The following is a 14204-nucleotide window of genomic DNA, read 5'->3' on the forward strand; positions in this document are numbered from 1 at the left end:
AAATTTATGCATCAGAATACAGAATTTTGACACATAAAACTAGATTGTTTTGAAAACGTTTTCAAAATGCAGGATCCAAGTTCCTCATGCATTTCATTAAATCATTGCCCAGTTACTTAGTGGCTTTAGATTCTAGTAGCAGAGGGGCTATCTTTTCTTGCCCATTCAGGGTAAAGGAATAAAGCTTTTTGCCCAAGTTATCAAAAGTAGAGATAGAGGGTCAACAGGACATGTATGTGAAGCCTCCATTCATAGCATGTATATTAACACTGTAAGTTCACCTCTTTTCTACATATGTAAATACAGGAATTAGCCCCTGTGAGTTATTTTGAATTCCATAGTGTGCAGCATCATACCTTACCATTATAATGATATCAGCATTCTTTCAGTAATATTATATGACCAAGAGTTGTGGAGTTACACACATACTAAGGAAAGGCACATGATGGGAGAGAGGGGGCTGGAATGTGTTACCCACAAAAACAACTCAGGATAAATAGCATTAAGGATATTATCATAGATTCATAAGACTGGAAGAAAAAGTGGGTTAGTCAAGCAAAGAACAGCCCAAATGCTTTGTTGATATCCATGCAATGTAGACTTATCTGGAAGGCCCCCAGCACCTCTGTGATCCTCCCCATAGATTTGTATAATGACGCAAAAGTCACACAGGATGAGAAGATGTGGATGGGATGTGAGGTACACTTTTTGGGGGGAGTACCCCTATCAAGGACATCACAGATCCATAGAAGTATAATTATTATACAGTGGAAAGTGAATTGTAGGTGCACTTTCAGGGTTATCAAAATTATGACAACCATCAGTCAATTAATTAACAAGAATTCATTAAGTTTTTATTATATGCACCAGGCATGTTGTGCCCTGGGGATACCAAACCAAAAAATTAAAGTCTCTGCCTTTAGCATAATAGCCTGTGTTGCCATGGAGATGAGAGGTGCTCAGGCAGATGTTATCCCAATTCCACCAGCCCACACCCTCCCCTGCTGGAACCATAAACAGAGTAGGCTGTGAAGAAGCCACCACTCCCAAACCTCCAGAAGCTTAGAGGTCATAGGGTCAGCTACTGGAGGAAAGGAAACAGAAAGGCAGGGGCTGCCAAGTACCCAGGTGCAAGCTCCTGATAGATGGGCAAGGCTACCATGACAGTGAGGCAGAGAAAAAAAATCCTGTTTTTCCCTACCCTTCACTGGAGTCGCATCTTACTGCCTGGAAAGCCACATCTAAGGGAGTACAGCCAGAAGCTATCTCCCCCTTTAAAAGGTCATCAGCTCTTGCAACTCAGTAGCCAATGAGGGGACATTTTAGCATTTCAAATTGCAAGTTCTTTAACTCATAAGACAGCTCCAGAGCTCCCATGTAAATGGATTGGAACCAGGCAGGAAATATCTGCACATACTCTGAGGGAGAGATTGGATAAGTTCATTGATTCCCATAAGCAAATACAACATATATACAAGGTAAATTCAAAGCAATAGAGGCACTTATAATTAGGGGGCTTAAAAGGCCTCATGAAGAGATAGCCCCTGAACTGTTTTAAATGAAGGTAAGGATGCTAAAAAATCATAACTCCAGAGCTGGAAGGGACTTCAAAGTTCAACTGCTTCCTTCATCAGCCAAGGAAACTTGACTTACCCAAACTGCATAAGCACTAAGCTGCCAGAGGCAGGATCTGAACCCAGGCCTTCTGACTCCAAAATTTTGGCTCTCTCCACTAGAACATGTGGTCAGTTATCAACTTATCTGAAATGGACAGAAGAGGAATGGTAGATGACACAATTGTGGATAAAATCTTCATTCATTCATTCACCTCCTGGATAATTCAGTGTTGGCTACATTCTGGCTTAAGGCCAGAGTAGCTTTTGACTTCAGTTCCTGTTTGAAGTGATGTCATAGGGGCCACATAGCAACGAGGGAACCTCCCACCCTATGGTCCACTTCCCGAGGGAGGGGACCCAGAGGAGAGGTTTCTAAACCGTGCTTCTTCCAGTCTGAGGTTCATTTTTTTTTTCATTGATCCCTCTTTGACCTTTTCTTTCCCATGATTTAAAAAGAGAGAGAAAGAGAAACAAATCATGGAGAAGGAGACAGTTCACCGGCAACACCGGCTCGCCCCAGGGGTCCCACCCACTGCCATGGCCCCTGGGCTTCACAGAGTGGTCACTGAAGCATCTGAACTTCAGAGGAGCAAGAGTGTTGGGGGATTTCCCCCCATGGGAGAACCTGTGGCCCCCATTGAGAAGCTGCTGCAGGAACTTGGTGAGAGAGGGCCCTGGGACCCGAGGCTTGCTTCAGGGAGAAGACTTTGGGGCCCTGATGCATTAGGGATGAATGTGGCAACAAAAGCCAGACGACTACTGTGTCTGAGGCCGTGTTACAGATGCTAGTTTGGGAAGGGGGCGGGGTGATGGGGAGAAAATGTGAAAATGGAAAAATAGATATTTTGTGGGGGTAGAAGTCGGCCCCATTTGGGGAAGCATCAGAGGATCTCTGATTTAGAACTTGAGTAGATCATCAGATCCATCCTGATGATGTCACAGATGAGTACTTGTCCAAGGTCACACCAATCCTGGTTTTGACTGTACCTACTACTACTAGATGTTATTCTGAAAGAACAAAAAAGAAAAAAAAAATATTATTTAGAAAAGATTCTTGATTGTCCCCAGAGACCCAAAGGTGTCTTTGACTTATAAGTAACAAATTGGGAGCTTATGCCAGTGGAGGTGGGACCATCACCTCTGATTCTCAAAAGATGCTATCATCAAGCAATGCATGAGTTTTCCAATTGGTTCTGGCTTGTAATTACCCTTGAAACGCGTACAGTTTTTAGACTTTAAAATAGACAGACCTGTACTTTCAAGACCCTAAGTTTGTACTATCAACTGGAAGTCCTTCCAAAACAACTAGGTGACACCATTTAATATGTGAGGAAGTATTTGTATACAAGTCCCTGTACATATATGTTTATACATACACATATATATATAATTTATATTTAATATCTAAAACTATCTAGGAAATAGATAAAACATACGCATGCATGCAAATATAACATATTAAAAACTCTATGGGGGGGCAGCTAGGTGGTGCAGTGAATAGAGCACCAGCCCTGGAGTCAGGAGGACCTGAGTTCAAATCTGGCCTCAGAAACTTAACACATACTAGTTATGTGACCTTGGGCAAGTCACTTAACCCCAATTGCCCTGCCTTCCCCCCTCCAAAAAAAAAGAAAAACTCTATCTGGGATATATGTGCATCATATACATATGTGATGTGTGTATGTGTATATGTACATATATGGCTATATGTGTATATTTACATATTATACACTGTATCTGAGATGTTAGTGAATTCTGAGGCCTTCCCACCTTTTCCCTTCCATCTAAGAATTTCAGAGAATTTTTCCTCAAATTTCAGAGTCCACAAACTTGCAGAGAAAAAGAGGTGCAGAGATTCCTAATTGAGTGGCTTCTCTGCCAGAGTTGCATTGTGAATTAATGGTACTGAGGTCCAGAATTCCTTTTTCACCTGCCCAGAACCCCTAACTAACCCTGGGAGATTGAATTGCTGGGACATTCCCATAAGTGATTTTGAATAAGGACTTAAAAATAAAATTGGGGTAAATGGGAGTTATTGCTTGGACCTTTCAAACTGGAGACAAAACTGAGTGAGGAGAATTTAACTTTTCATCTATGTTTGAAAATCTGACAAATTTCATCCACTCTACTTTTGCATAAAAAAGGAAGTGCATATGAGTTAGGAGATGTTAAGTTAGAACAATAATCCTTATTTGCATCAGTGTTCATTTTAATTAGGATCACAGATTTGGAGCCTGAAAGGATCTCAGAAGCAATCTGGCCCAACTCTTTCATTTTACAGGAGATAAAGTTAAGGCTTTCCACAGATAGTAAACACCAAAAACAGAATCTGAACCCAGGTCCTGTGAATCCAGAGCCAGTAATCTTTCCACCATCCCACATTCTTAGAGTAAGTTAAATGTTAATAGAGTACTGGGTTTGGCATCAGGAAGATCTAAATTCAAATCCAGTCTCAGACACACTTACTAGCCATCACAAATCACTTAGCGTTTGTGTATTTCAGTTACCTGATCTCTAAAATGGGGATAATAAGAACACCTACCTCCTAGGATTGTTGTGAGGCTCAAATGAGATGATAATTGGAAAGCCTCTCCCATAGTGCCTAGCCATAGCAGGCAAATAATAAATGCAAGTGTTTCCTTCTTTCCTTGTTTCAGTTACCGTTAGACTTTCCACCAACACCACAATCACGGTTTTTCCAATTTTTTCAAGAGGCTTTATGGAAATTCTACAAACAGCAAATTTGCTTTACTGTTTAAAGTAAAGTTTACTTTTAAAAATATACCACACATAGGACACTTCACTCTCTGCAGAATCAATATCATGGCCGACTCAAAAGGAAATTGAAGAACAAAAGATTGAAAAGACATCCAGGAAATGTGTGATCAGAAAAGAAAGTGGGCTGATCACAAAATGAGACTGAGAGAGGGAGGGAGGGACAGCTCAGGTGCTGCAGAGGTACCCCAAAACACTGAAACACTAAGGGAACATCCTCCATTGCTTTGGGTCAGTCCTTTATGGGGACATGGACAAGGTTCCAGAGGCTTGGATGGGTTATGACCTGAATTTGGGGGAGAATGCCCACATTAATGAGCTCAGACATCCACTGATTTCCAAGCTTTCCTTGAAAGGAAGAAGAGAGCTGGGAATATCATTAAAAACAAGTAACAATAGAGAATCATGGCTCTTGACAAGGTTAGGATTGCTCTAGTGTGTAGGGAGGAACAGTCTGAATAATCTCCCTCCCCTTGTTCTCGAAGATACACTGGGACATTGACTGGATAACAAAAGATATAATCAAAATAGCTTAAGAAGTGCCAAAGGTATTTCTAAAAGAATGGCATTATTAAGTCATCTCTAAATGCTTCAAATCACTGAATCGGGTCTTCCTCCCAGGGGTAAAGCTGCATTTAGTAGCTTCTTTCCAACAGGATTAAGCCCAGTATAAGAGCGGCATGGGTCAATGTGATTGCTCTAATCTGTTTGGCCCCAGAAAGCAGAGATAGGAGCTGTGGGTAGAAATTGCAGAGGAAGAATTTGACGTAATATAACATTAAGCGTTGTCCCAAAGTGGAAGCAGTCTGGCTTAGTTAGTAGTGGGTTCCCTGGAACAGGAGGCATTCAAGCAAAGGCTGAAAGGGCTGAGGATTTTATAGAATGGGTGCCTTGCTTTGACCAGACCAAGAGGCCAAGGGGGATCTGGGTTTGAATCTCAGCTCTGCTGCCTATTTCCTGTGTGATCTTGGGCAAATCCTTTCCTTCTTCTTTGGCCTCAGTTTTCCTCATTTATAAAACAGGAGGGTTGGATAGACCTTTCCAGCTTATGATATCTTCTAACTTTCAGATACCTCTGAATGAAAACTATCTTTACATGTAACTGGAAAAAATAAAATACCATGAAGTTTAATAAAAAGATACCTCTTGAAAAAGGCTTCTTGGTTTAGTCTCTTCTAAAGACAAGGACATTGTCTACATTCTTGTCTGAGAAAGAAGAGTCTGAGAGAGGAGATCTCAATAGCCTCATCTGCAAAATGAGAGGGCTGGATGAGATCTCTTAGATCCTTTCCAGCTCTGATCCTGTGATCTGAGGAAAGCATGCACCTTTTAGCAAATGCCATTTTCACTAGGGGTTTTGCTTTAGTGAAAAGAGTTCCTTGTCTGCACAGATGGCTCAAAGGAACTAATCTGGCTTCCACAAATTTCATTAAATAAAAAAAAATCTCATAGAGCAGATGCCTAGAGAAATTCCCGTCTTTGTTAACAGGCTTTGTATTCATCCAAAAACATTGCTTTGATTTGGCATGTCTTTTTATCCTGGAATCCGGGCAAGGGAACAAGGATGTAGCAGTTAGAGAAGTAATTCTGGACAATAAAAGACATAAATGACTTTTCTATGTGTCCCATGCTCTCCCAACCCAGGAAAACATAAATACCTCGAGGGGTCATTGTTGTGCTGTGTGTGCAGAGCTGAGAACAGTGCCCTACAATAATAGCTACTCAACAATCTGCTCATGTTTGCATATGTGCATGAATTAATGAATGAATAAAATGAGAGGGATGGGCCTCATAGGGAGAAGGCATTAATACAGGAAAATACGTAACTAGGATTTTTTGTACCTGCTGCAAACTTTGCCAGGAACAAGTTGAATGCAAAGTACCACAGTTGAAAAAATCATTGGGGAACATGGAGGGAGGGAGAATTTGGGTAGGACAGACAGATTCTAGGACATTAAAATGCTAGTAGGGTTGGTAGGGCTTTTGCCCAAAGGAAACAGGACACCTTGTAGTTTCTTTTTTTTGGGGGGGGGGCAAGGCAATTGGGGTTAAGTGACTTGCTCGAGGTCATGAAGCTAATTAAGTATCAAGTGTCTGAGACCAGTTTTGAACTCAGGTCCTCCTGACTTCAGGGCTGGTGCTCTACTCACTGCACCACCTAGCTGCCCCTGGGAAGGGAACAAACTTTTATTAAAATTATGATAATAATAATAATTACTGGAATTTACATAGCACCTGCTATGTAATAGACAGTCACTGTACTAACCACTTTACAAAAATTACCTCAATTGGTACAACAACCCTGGGATTTTCCACTTTATTTTTGTAATTGAGGAAATTGAGACAGAGATAAAGCAACTTGCCCTGGTTCACTCAGTAAACAGCTGCATTTGAATCCAGGTCTTCCTGACTCCAGGCCTACTCTTCTATCCAAGGTTTGGGGTAGTTACTTCTTGGCATCCAAGAAGCCTGATTATTGAGGAAAGAAGTGGGGGAAGTGGTTTAGTAGTAATCTGCTTGCAACAGACAAATAGCTGTTTGAGGGGAGGGGTTTGAACACAGGTTTCCCTCCCCCCCTAAAAAACCCCCAAAGTATCATGTTAGAACTTGACATGAACCTTAGGTACCATCTAGTCCAACTCCATTTTATTTTATTATTAATATTTTTAAAGCAATTGGGGTTAAGTAACTTACTCAAGATTACATGGCCAGTTATTTCTGGGTGTGGTGCTAAGTATCTGAGCCCGGATTCGATCCCAGGTCATCTCGACACTGGAGCCGGTGCTCTTTCTCACTGTGCTACCTGGCCGCCCCTCCAACTCCATTTTAAAGAAGATACTGAAACTCTTAAGAGGGGACATGGTTTGCCCAAAGTCATAGAGGATGGTTCATTCACTTTATGGAATTTGAGGCTTAGATGAGTATGGTGGTCAGATCCCATAAGGTCAGACTGTTAGATCTGGAAGGAACCTAAGAGACCTCCTAAATAAGAAAGAAGGCTAAACAAGAAATAAGGAAGAAAATGATCTGTTTACCTAGTCCAAAAAAAAAAAAAGAATCAATCTGGGAGGGGACTACTCTCAGGGTTTCTGGAGGGTGTCCCACTGCATCCTGGGCCATCTCCAGTTATCCTCATTTATGTCTCACTACTAGAACCACATGGCTCCAGAGGAGAAAGTGAGGCGAGTGGCTTAAATCCAATTCACTTGCATGTCATGTCATCACCTCCCTGATGTCATGATCCTTTTTGAGAATGAAGGACAAACAACAAGAGACCTCCTTGTTGCGTTTGGGCCATGGAGGAGGACTTGAGTTCAAATCTGGTTAACACTTACTAGCCGTGTGACCTTGGGCAAGTCACTTAACCCCAATTGCCTTTCAAAAAGCAAAAAAAAAGAGAAAGACCTCCTTTTTCCAACCCCTCATTTTTTTTTTAGAAGAAATAGCTAGCAAAGGTTATATCAAAGCAGAGATTAGAGTCCAGATTCCTGGTTCAGAGCTTTCCCCCTCAGTTTGATGAAATTTATGGAGGTAGGCTCTTTCAGAGTAGTAATTGCTGGTCTTATTACTTAACATTTACATCACGTTTTCAGATGAGGAAACTGAGGCTGAGAGAAGTAAAATAATTTCTCCAGGATCCCGCAACTATTAAGTAGATGGTGAAGAATTTTAATTCTGGTCTTCCTATCCATAAATCCAGGGCTCTGTTCATGATGCCATCTCCAGTTATCCTGATGAATATCAGGATATTCATGGTCCCTGGATCCAGAAGGCTCAGAAGGAGAAAGTGAGGCTGGTGACCTTTCACAATCCTCCCTCACTCAAAGTCAACTGCAAGTCATGTCATCATTTCCCTGATGCCATGGTCCTTTTCAAAAATGAAGGACAAACTGGGGCAGCTAGGTGGTGCAGTGAATAGGGTACTGACCCTGGAGTCAGGAGGACCCGAGTTCAAATCCGGCCTCAGACACTTAACACTTACTAGCCTTGGGCAAGTGACCTTGGGCAAGTCACTTAACCCCAATTGCCCTGCCTTAACCCTTCCAAAAAAGCAAAAAAAAAAAAAAAGATTGCTTAGGTTCTAAGCAGGGGTGCTGTGAGGCTCAAATGAGATCTTAAATGTCAAACACTTTGTGAACCATAAAGAGTTATATAAAAAAGTTTTTTATTATTGTTATTATGGATCATCATTCAGTCACCAGGCTTCCAGTCTGGTGATGACTTCATTCATTGAACCTTCTACTGTATGCCTGCTGTTAAATACAGGTGTGTGCTGTTTAATTAACAACTGGGTAGCAGGTGTGGGTGAGAGTGGGTGGTGGCAAAGGCAGGTACACTTAAGTTTAATGTGCATTATTTACACCTTCTTAAGTCTGGACAATCAACAAAACAATAAATCGAGTCCGGATCTTATAGCACATTTGTGAAGTGGAAATACTCAGGATAAAAATTTAAAGATTGGCTTTGCAAGCCAATGAGAGCTGATCCCAGCCCACCCCTGGTTTTAAGCCCCTACTGAACAGGAGCAAATATCTCTTTGTAAATAGTTTGGTTCAGAAGATGAGCTTAGGGTAATCAAAAATGAGATTCTCTGCAGGGTCTCTGACTCCAGACTTTAGGTTGCTCTAGCACCATTGCAGATTTATATTCAGTAGAATCAAGAATGTTACTGACAGGCAATATTTTTCTCTTAAGAACGTGAAGATTTGGAAAAAGAATCAAAAAGTGAAGTTGAGGATATTAGCTGGTAAGTCAACAATTCATTTTCTATCACTTTAACTACAGGGATGAGAGAAATGATTATTAATTATTAATTCATAACTAATGATTATTAATAACTAACTATTGTATTGGGACTGAGGATTTTTCCCCTTTTCTACTTCCTTAGAAATCAACCAGTGGGGGAAATCTTTCTCAAACATTTACCCAGGCCAATATCTAATCAAACAGTAAAAGAAGGGGCGGCCAGATGGCTCAGTGAGTAAGAGCACCAGTTCCAGTGTTGGGATGACCTGGATCAAATCTGGGCTCAGATACTTAGCACCACACCCAGAAATAACTGGCCGTGTAACCTTGAGCAAGTTACTTAACCCCGATTGCTTTAAAAAAAAATTTAAAAAAAAGTAAAAGAAATTCTAAGTTTGTGCTAATGGGAGGATTCCTGCTCAGACAGGTCTGGGAAAATGTTGATTCTCCCTTTTCTAAGACAGGTGAAATAGACATTAATAAGTCTCTTGGATGAAGATTTGGGTGATCCAAGCCTGGTGCCCCAACACCATCATTGTAATATGTCCAGCCTCTCACTGTAATATTCATTTTTCCCATCAATTGTTAACCAATCAGAATTGATTGCCACCTTCAGGAGCACTACTCTTCCAAGAGCGTATAAGCTGTGAGTGCACCACCATTAGGGATCTTTGGTCTAAGAGAGACACAGCCAAATGACCCTCTTTTTATTAGTAAACATCCTGGCATTAATAATAAAATAATTAAATTACCCAGAAATTGTGCCTCTTGAACTTTTTAAATGTCACAGGGAAATAAGGGATTGTAAGCTTGCAGGGGACATCTTGATACACAGCTTATCTTCATTATTGAGTGAGGAATATTCATTCATTCACCAATCATTTATAGACTCTCTGGAAGTTTTTACCCCTTAGTGCTTACAGTCTAGGCAAAGAGGTATCATGTTACATGATACATAGGTTAGAGAGTGCTGAAACAAAAATACCAAAGAAGGTCTCAGGTGAAATACCCAATCAGAAGAATCAAGGAAATTTTCATGGAGGAGATGGGCAATTAAGTTGGGTTTTCATAGCCAAGTAATTTTAGAACTAGAAGTGACCTTAAAGATCACTTAGTCTAGTCTCCTCATTTTATAGAAGAGGAAAGTGAGACCCAAAGATGGGGAGTGATTAGTCGAAGATCATACAAGTAATATAAGTGGCAGAGCTGGAATTCAATTTGGATCCTCCTTGGCCTAATACAACAGTCTTTCTTCTTTACCATTCTACCTCTCTGAAAGAATGGGTAAGAATTTGAGGGTCAAAGAAGGAAATAAGAGGAATTTGCTGGTGATTGAAGTGGGGGTGGGGTGGAGTAGGACATGTGGAGAGAAATAGTTGGACCTAGGTAAGTATATCAAAATCTAGATCTGGGACCCTAAAGAAACATGTATTTTATCTAAATCATTTCAAGACCATATCGAGTGTTTGAAAATGCTGTGAGAACTACTGTGGTGATAAGATTTTGGTTAAAGGAATTGTTATGGAAATAATTCCCTTTTTTCTCTATACCCACTGTTCCTGCTTTATAATACCCAGCAAATAATTTCATTAATAGTCTCTAGTTGGGTAATAGCCAAAAGGCTTTAAAATTTAGGTCTGGATCATTTGCCTATCAGACTGTTCCATGTGGCTAACATTTGGACGTAATCTTTTATTTTAAAAAATATTATTGGTATCTTTTCCTTTATTATCTTAATTTCCAAATATATCCCTCTGCCTAACCCTCCCTAGACACCTTTTATAACTAATCATAAAAAAGAAAGAAGGAAAAAAGCAGAAGCAAGCTAGACATGAGTAGAGTCTCCACATTCCATACCCATAGTCCCATCCCTCTCCTCCCCCACACCTCTGCAAAGAAGAAAGGGAGATTCATTTTCTCATCTCTCCCTCAGACCAAGCTTTCTCATTATTATTATTATGTGGTGTTCAATTTGGGCTCTGGTTATTTTCACAGTTCTTTCTATTCACATTTTGTAGTCATTGCAGTATATTGTTTTCCTGGTTCTTCTCATTCAACTTTGCATCAGTTCATGTAAGTCTTCCTTTGCTTCTCTAGGATATATTCTTTCACCTGAAAAAAAAAGAGGTATCATCTTAGGGAATAAAAGTTTTACTTGACTCTTCCGTTGTTCTGATTTATAGGTAGACAAAATTGTTGTAAATGAATAATGGGGTGTCAGGAGAAGGGAAAGCCTAGTCAAAGAAGGAATTACTAGCTGGTTTCATCCTTGATTATGAGCAAAGCCCAAATACGATCCATTAATTACTTCATTATAAGGAATAAATTAGAACAGAATAAAATCTATTTCCCAGGCCTCATCTAGGGGACATTTTTGGGAACTGCCATGATGTCATTTGGTCTAGGGGGTTATATCTGGTATGAATGTCCCCCATCAAAGTTATTTACTATCTTAGAGAGTTGCTTGGGAACACTGAGCAAATAAATGACTTGCCCAGGCTTACATAGATAGAAGATGTTAGAGATGGGTATTGAATACCAGGTCTTGCTGCTTTTGAGTCTCCCTGCTTACACACACACACACACGTATATATGTGTGTGTCTATATAAATACATGTATGTATACATATATACCCATATAATATACACACATATATGTATATGAAGTGTCAATGTTAATCCCATGAGCTTGGAAGTGAATGATCTTTGCCATTTCCCTCCTCAAAGTAATCTACTCTAACATATTCAGAATTTTCTAGATTCTATTTTCCAGGTCTAATGAGCAATCATTCACTAGGCAGTATAAACAAAGAATGGGAAATCCTTACTTGTTCACGAGGGGCCCATTTAGACCACAGATAAAAGAAGTCCCAACAATTAGCATCCAGCAGGAGCCCCAGAGACATAACTAGGAATGTCTGTTACGTTCTATGTGAGTTCCATGGGCGCTGCTCTCTTCACTTTCTGCACAAATTAATTGAAGGAATTCTCCTTCCTGTGGCCAAGACCAATCACTCCCAATTGCAAAATTCTAGTTAGATACTATGCAGAGATGGAAGAGGATCAGGGTGAAAATAAAAATATCAAGTCTCTGCTTTTCCTGGGGCTTGAGGATGGGCAGGATTTCAACAAAGGATCAAGGTTAAGGCCAAGAAGACTTTGGACACCTGTGTTATTCTCTTTTAGGCAATTACTTCCATTGTTTGTTGTTTTGTTGTTCATTTTAACTCTTTGTGACCCCATGTGGGAGTTTCTTGGCAAAGATACTGGAGTGATTTGCCATATCCTTCTCCAGCTCAATTTACAGATGAGGAAACTGAAGCAAACAGGGTGAAGTGACTTGCCCAGGGTCACACGGAAGTAAATGCCTGAGGTCACCTTTGAACTCAGGTTTTCCTGTCTCCTTGTCCCTGGTGCTCTACCCACTGTACCATCTAGCTGCCCACTCCCATTATACCTGGATGTTTATACCACTTTAAACCCAGCCTTGGTGCAGGGGCTAGCCTCCAGGCAATAAAGACAGGTGAAACAATATCCCAGTTAACGGCACAAAATGGCAATGCTTGAATGAATACAGGCCACAACTTAACCTGGTATGAAGTTTGATAACAAAAAGAAAACTGGTGTTTTTAAGGTGGAAAAAGGAGGAATGCTTGAATTATCCTGTCTTCTTCTTTGGGCTACCAGCCTCCAGTCTACCCATTTAGAGACCAGACCCTCATATTAATAATAATAGCTCAGATCTAGCATGGTGTAGTGGATAGAGAACAGGTTTTCAAGTCTTGAAGATCTGTATTCAAGTCCTACGCTGATACATGCTTGCCTGGGCAAGTTAATTAACCTCTCAATGCCCCCCAGGAAACCTTCTAAGACAAAGTATTATGGAGGAATTCCCTACACTGATGAAATCATGAGGCTAGTAGGTTCTTTTTGAGGCAATTGGGGTTAAGTGACTTGCCCAGGGTCACCTAGCTAGTAAATGGCTGAGGCTAGATTTGAACTCAGGTCCTCCTGACTCCAGGGCCAGTGCTCTATCCACTGTGCCACTAGTATGTTTTTAAGGTTCATGTTTGTATAGGATTTTAAAGTCTACAAAACAGATTACATGTATTATTTCACTGAATCCTTACAATAGTCAGTTAATGAACATTTATAAAGTGCCTATTGTGTACTAAGAACTAGAAATGCAAAGAAAGGCAAAAATCAGTCCCTATTATCAAGGAGCTCATGTTCTCATGGAGGAAACAGCATATAGGAGTAGGTGGAAAGTAATTTCAGAAGGATGGTACTAGGGGGTGAATGCATCTAGGTGACACAATGTACCCAGTGCTGGGTGTGGAGTCAGGAAGACTCATCTTCGTGAGTTCAAATCTGGCCTCAGACACTAATTGTGTGATCCTGGGCAAGTCACCTCACCTTGTTTGTCTCAGTTTCCTCATCTGTAAAATGAGTTGGAAAAGGAAATGGCAAACCACTCCAGTGTCTTTGCTAAGAAAATCCCAGAAGGAATTACAAAGAGTCAGACATAACTGAAAAATGACTTGAGTAAATGAAGAGGATTAAAGTGTAAGAAGATTGGAAAGGTAGAAAGGAGTCATTTCGTAAAGTACTTTAAAATGTCAAACAGATTTTATATATGATCTTGGGGGGTCATAGAGAGCCATTGAAGTTTATTGAGTGGGGATAGGAAGAAGGAAAATGACATGATCAGACCTGCATTTTAGGAAAATCACTTTGGTAGCTGAGAGGAGGATGTTTTGGAGCAGGGAGATGTTTGAAACAGAGAGACAACTAGAAGGCTGTGTCAATAGACATGTTGGTAATAAGAGGAGTGGAAAAGAGGGGACTTTACAAAAAATGTTGTGAAGATAGAAATAGACTTAGCGATGGATTGGATACGTGGAGTGAATGTAAAAAAAAGGACGACACTGAAGTTAAAAGTTGGAGTGACCGGGAGGATGGTGGTGTCCTCACCAGTAAAGGGGAAAGGGGAAGGAGAAAAAGAGATGGAGTAAAAGGAAGCAAAGCAAATCCAGGAGAAATCCAGAAGAGGCCATTGTGATTCCT

At 40.5% G+C, this 14204-nt stretch overlaps 1 protein-coding gene across 1 annotated transcript in view; it reads left to right on the top strand.

Moving 5' to 3' along the window:
- Positions 1–2093: 2093 nt before the first annotated feature.
- Positions 2094–14204, top strand: part of CUNH13orf46 (chromosome unknown C13orf46 homolog) — a 36393-nt gene continuing 24282 nt past the window's right edge. Inside the window, exons 1-2 of the mRNA XM_069093950.1 lie at positions 2094–2277; positions 9087–9138. Coding sequence (XP_068950051.1) covers positions 2094–2277; positions 9087–9138 — 236 coding nt within the window. The remainder of the gene's footprint in view (positions 2278–9086; positions 9139–14204) is intronic.

Source organism: Petaurus breviceps, unplaced genomic scaffold (genome assembly GCF_028583685.1).
Source record: "Petaurus breviceps papuanus isolate PSGF00001 unplaced genomic scaffold, PetGlider_PUasm1.0 214, whole genome shotgun sequence".
Taxonomy (NCBI): domain Eukaryota; kingdom Metazoa; phylum Chordata; class Mammalia; order Diprotodontia; family Petauridae; genus Petaurus; species Petaurus breviceps.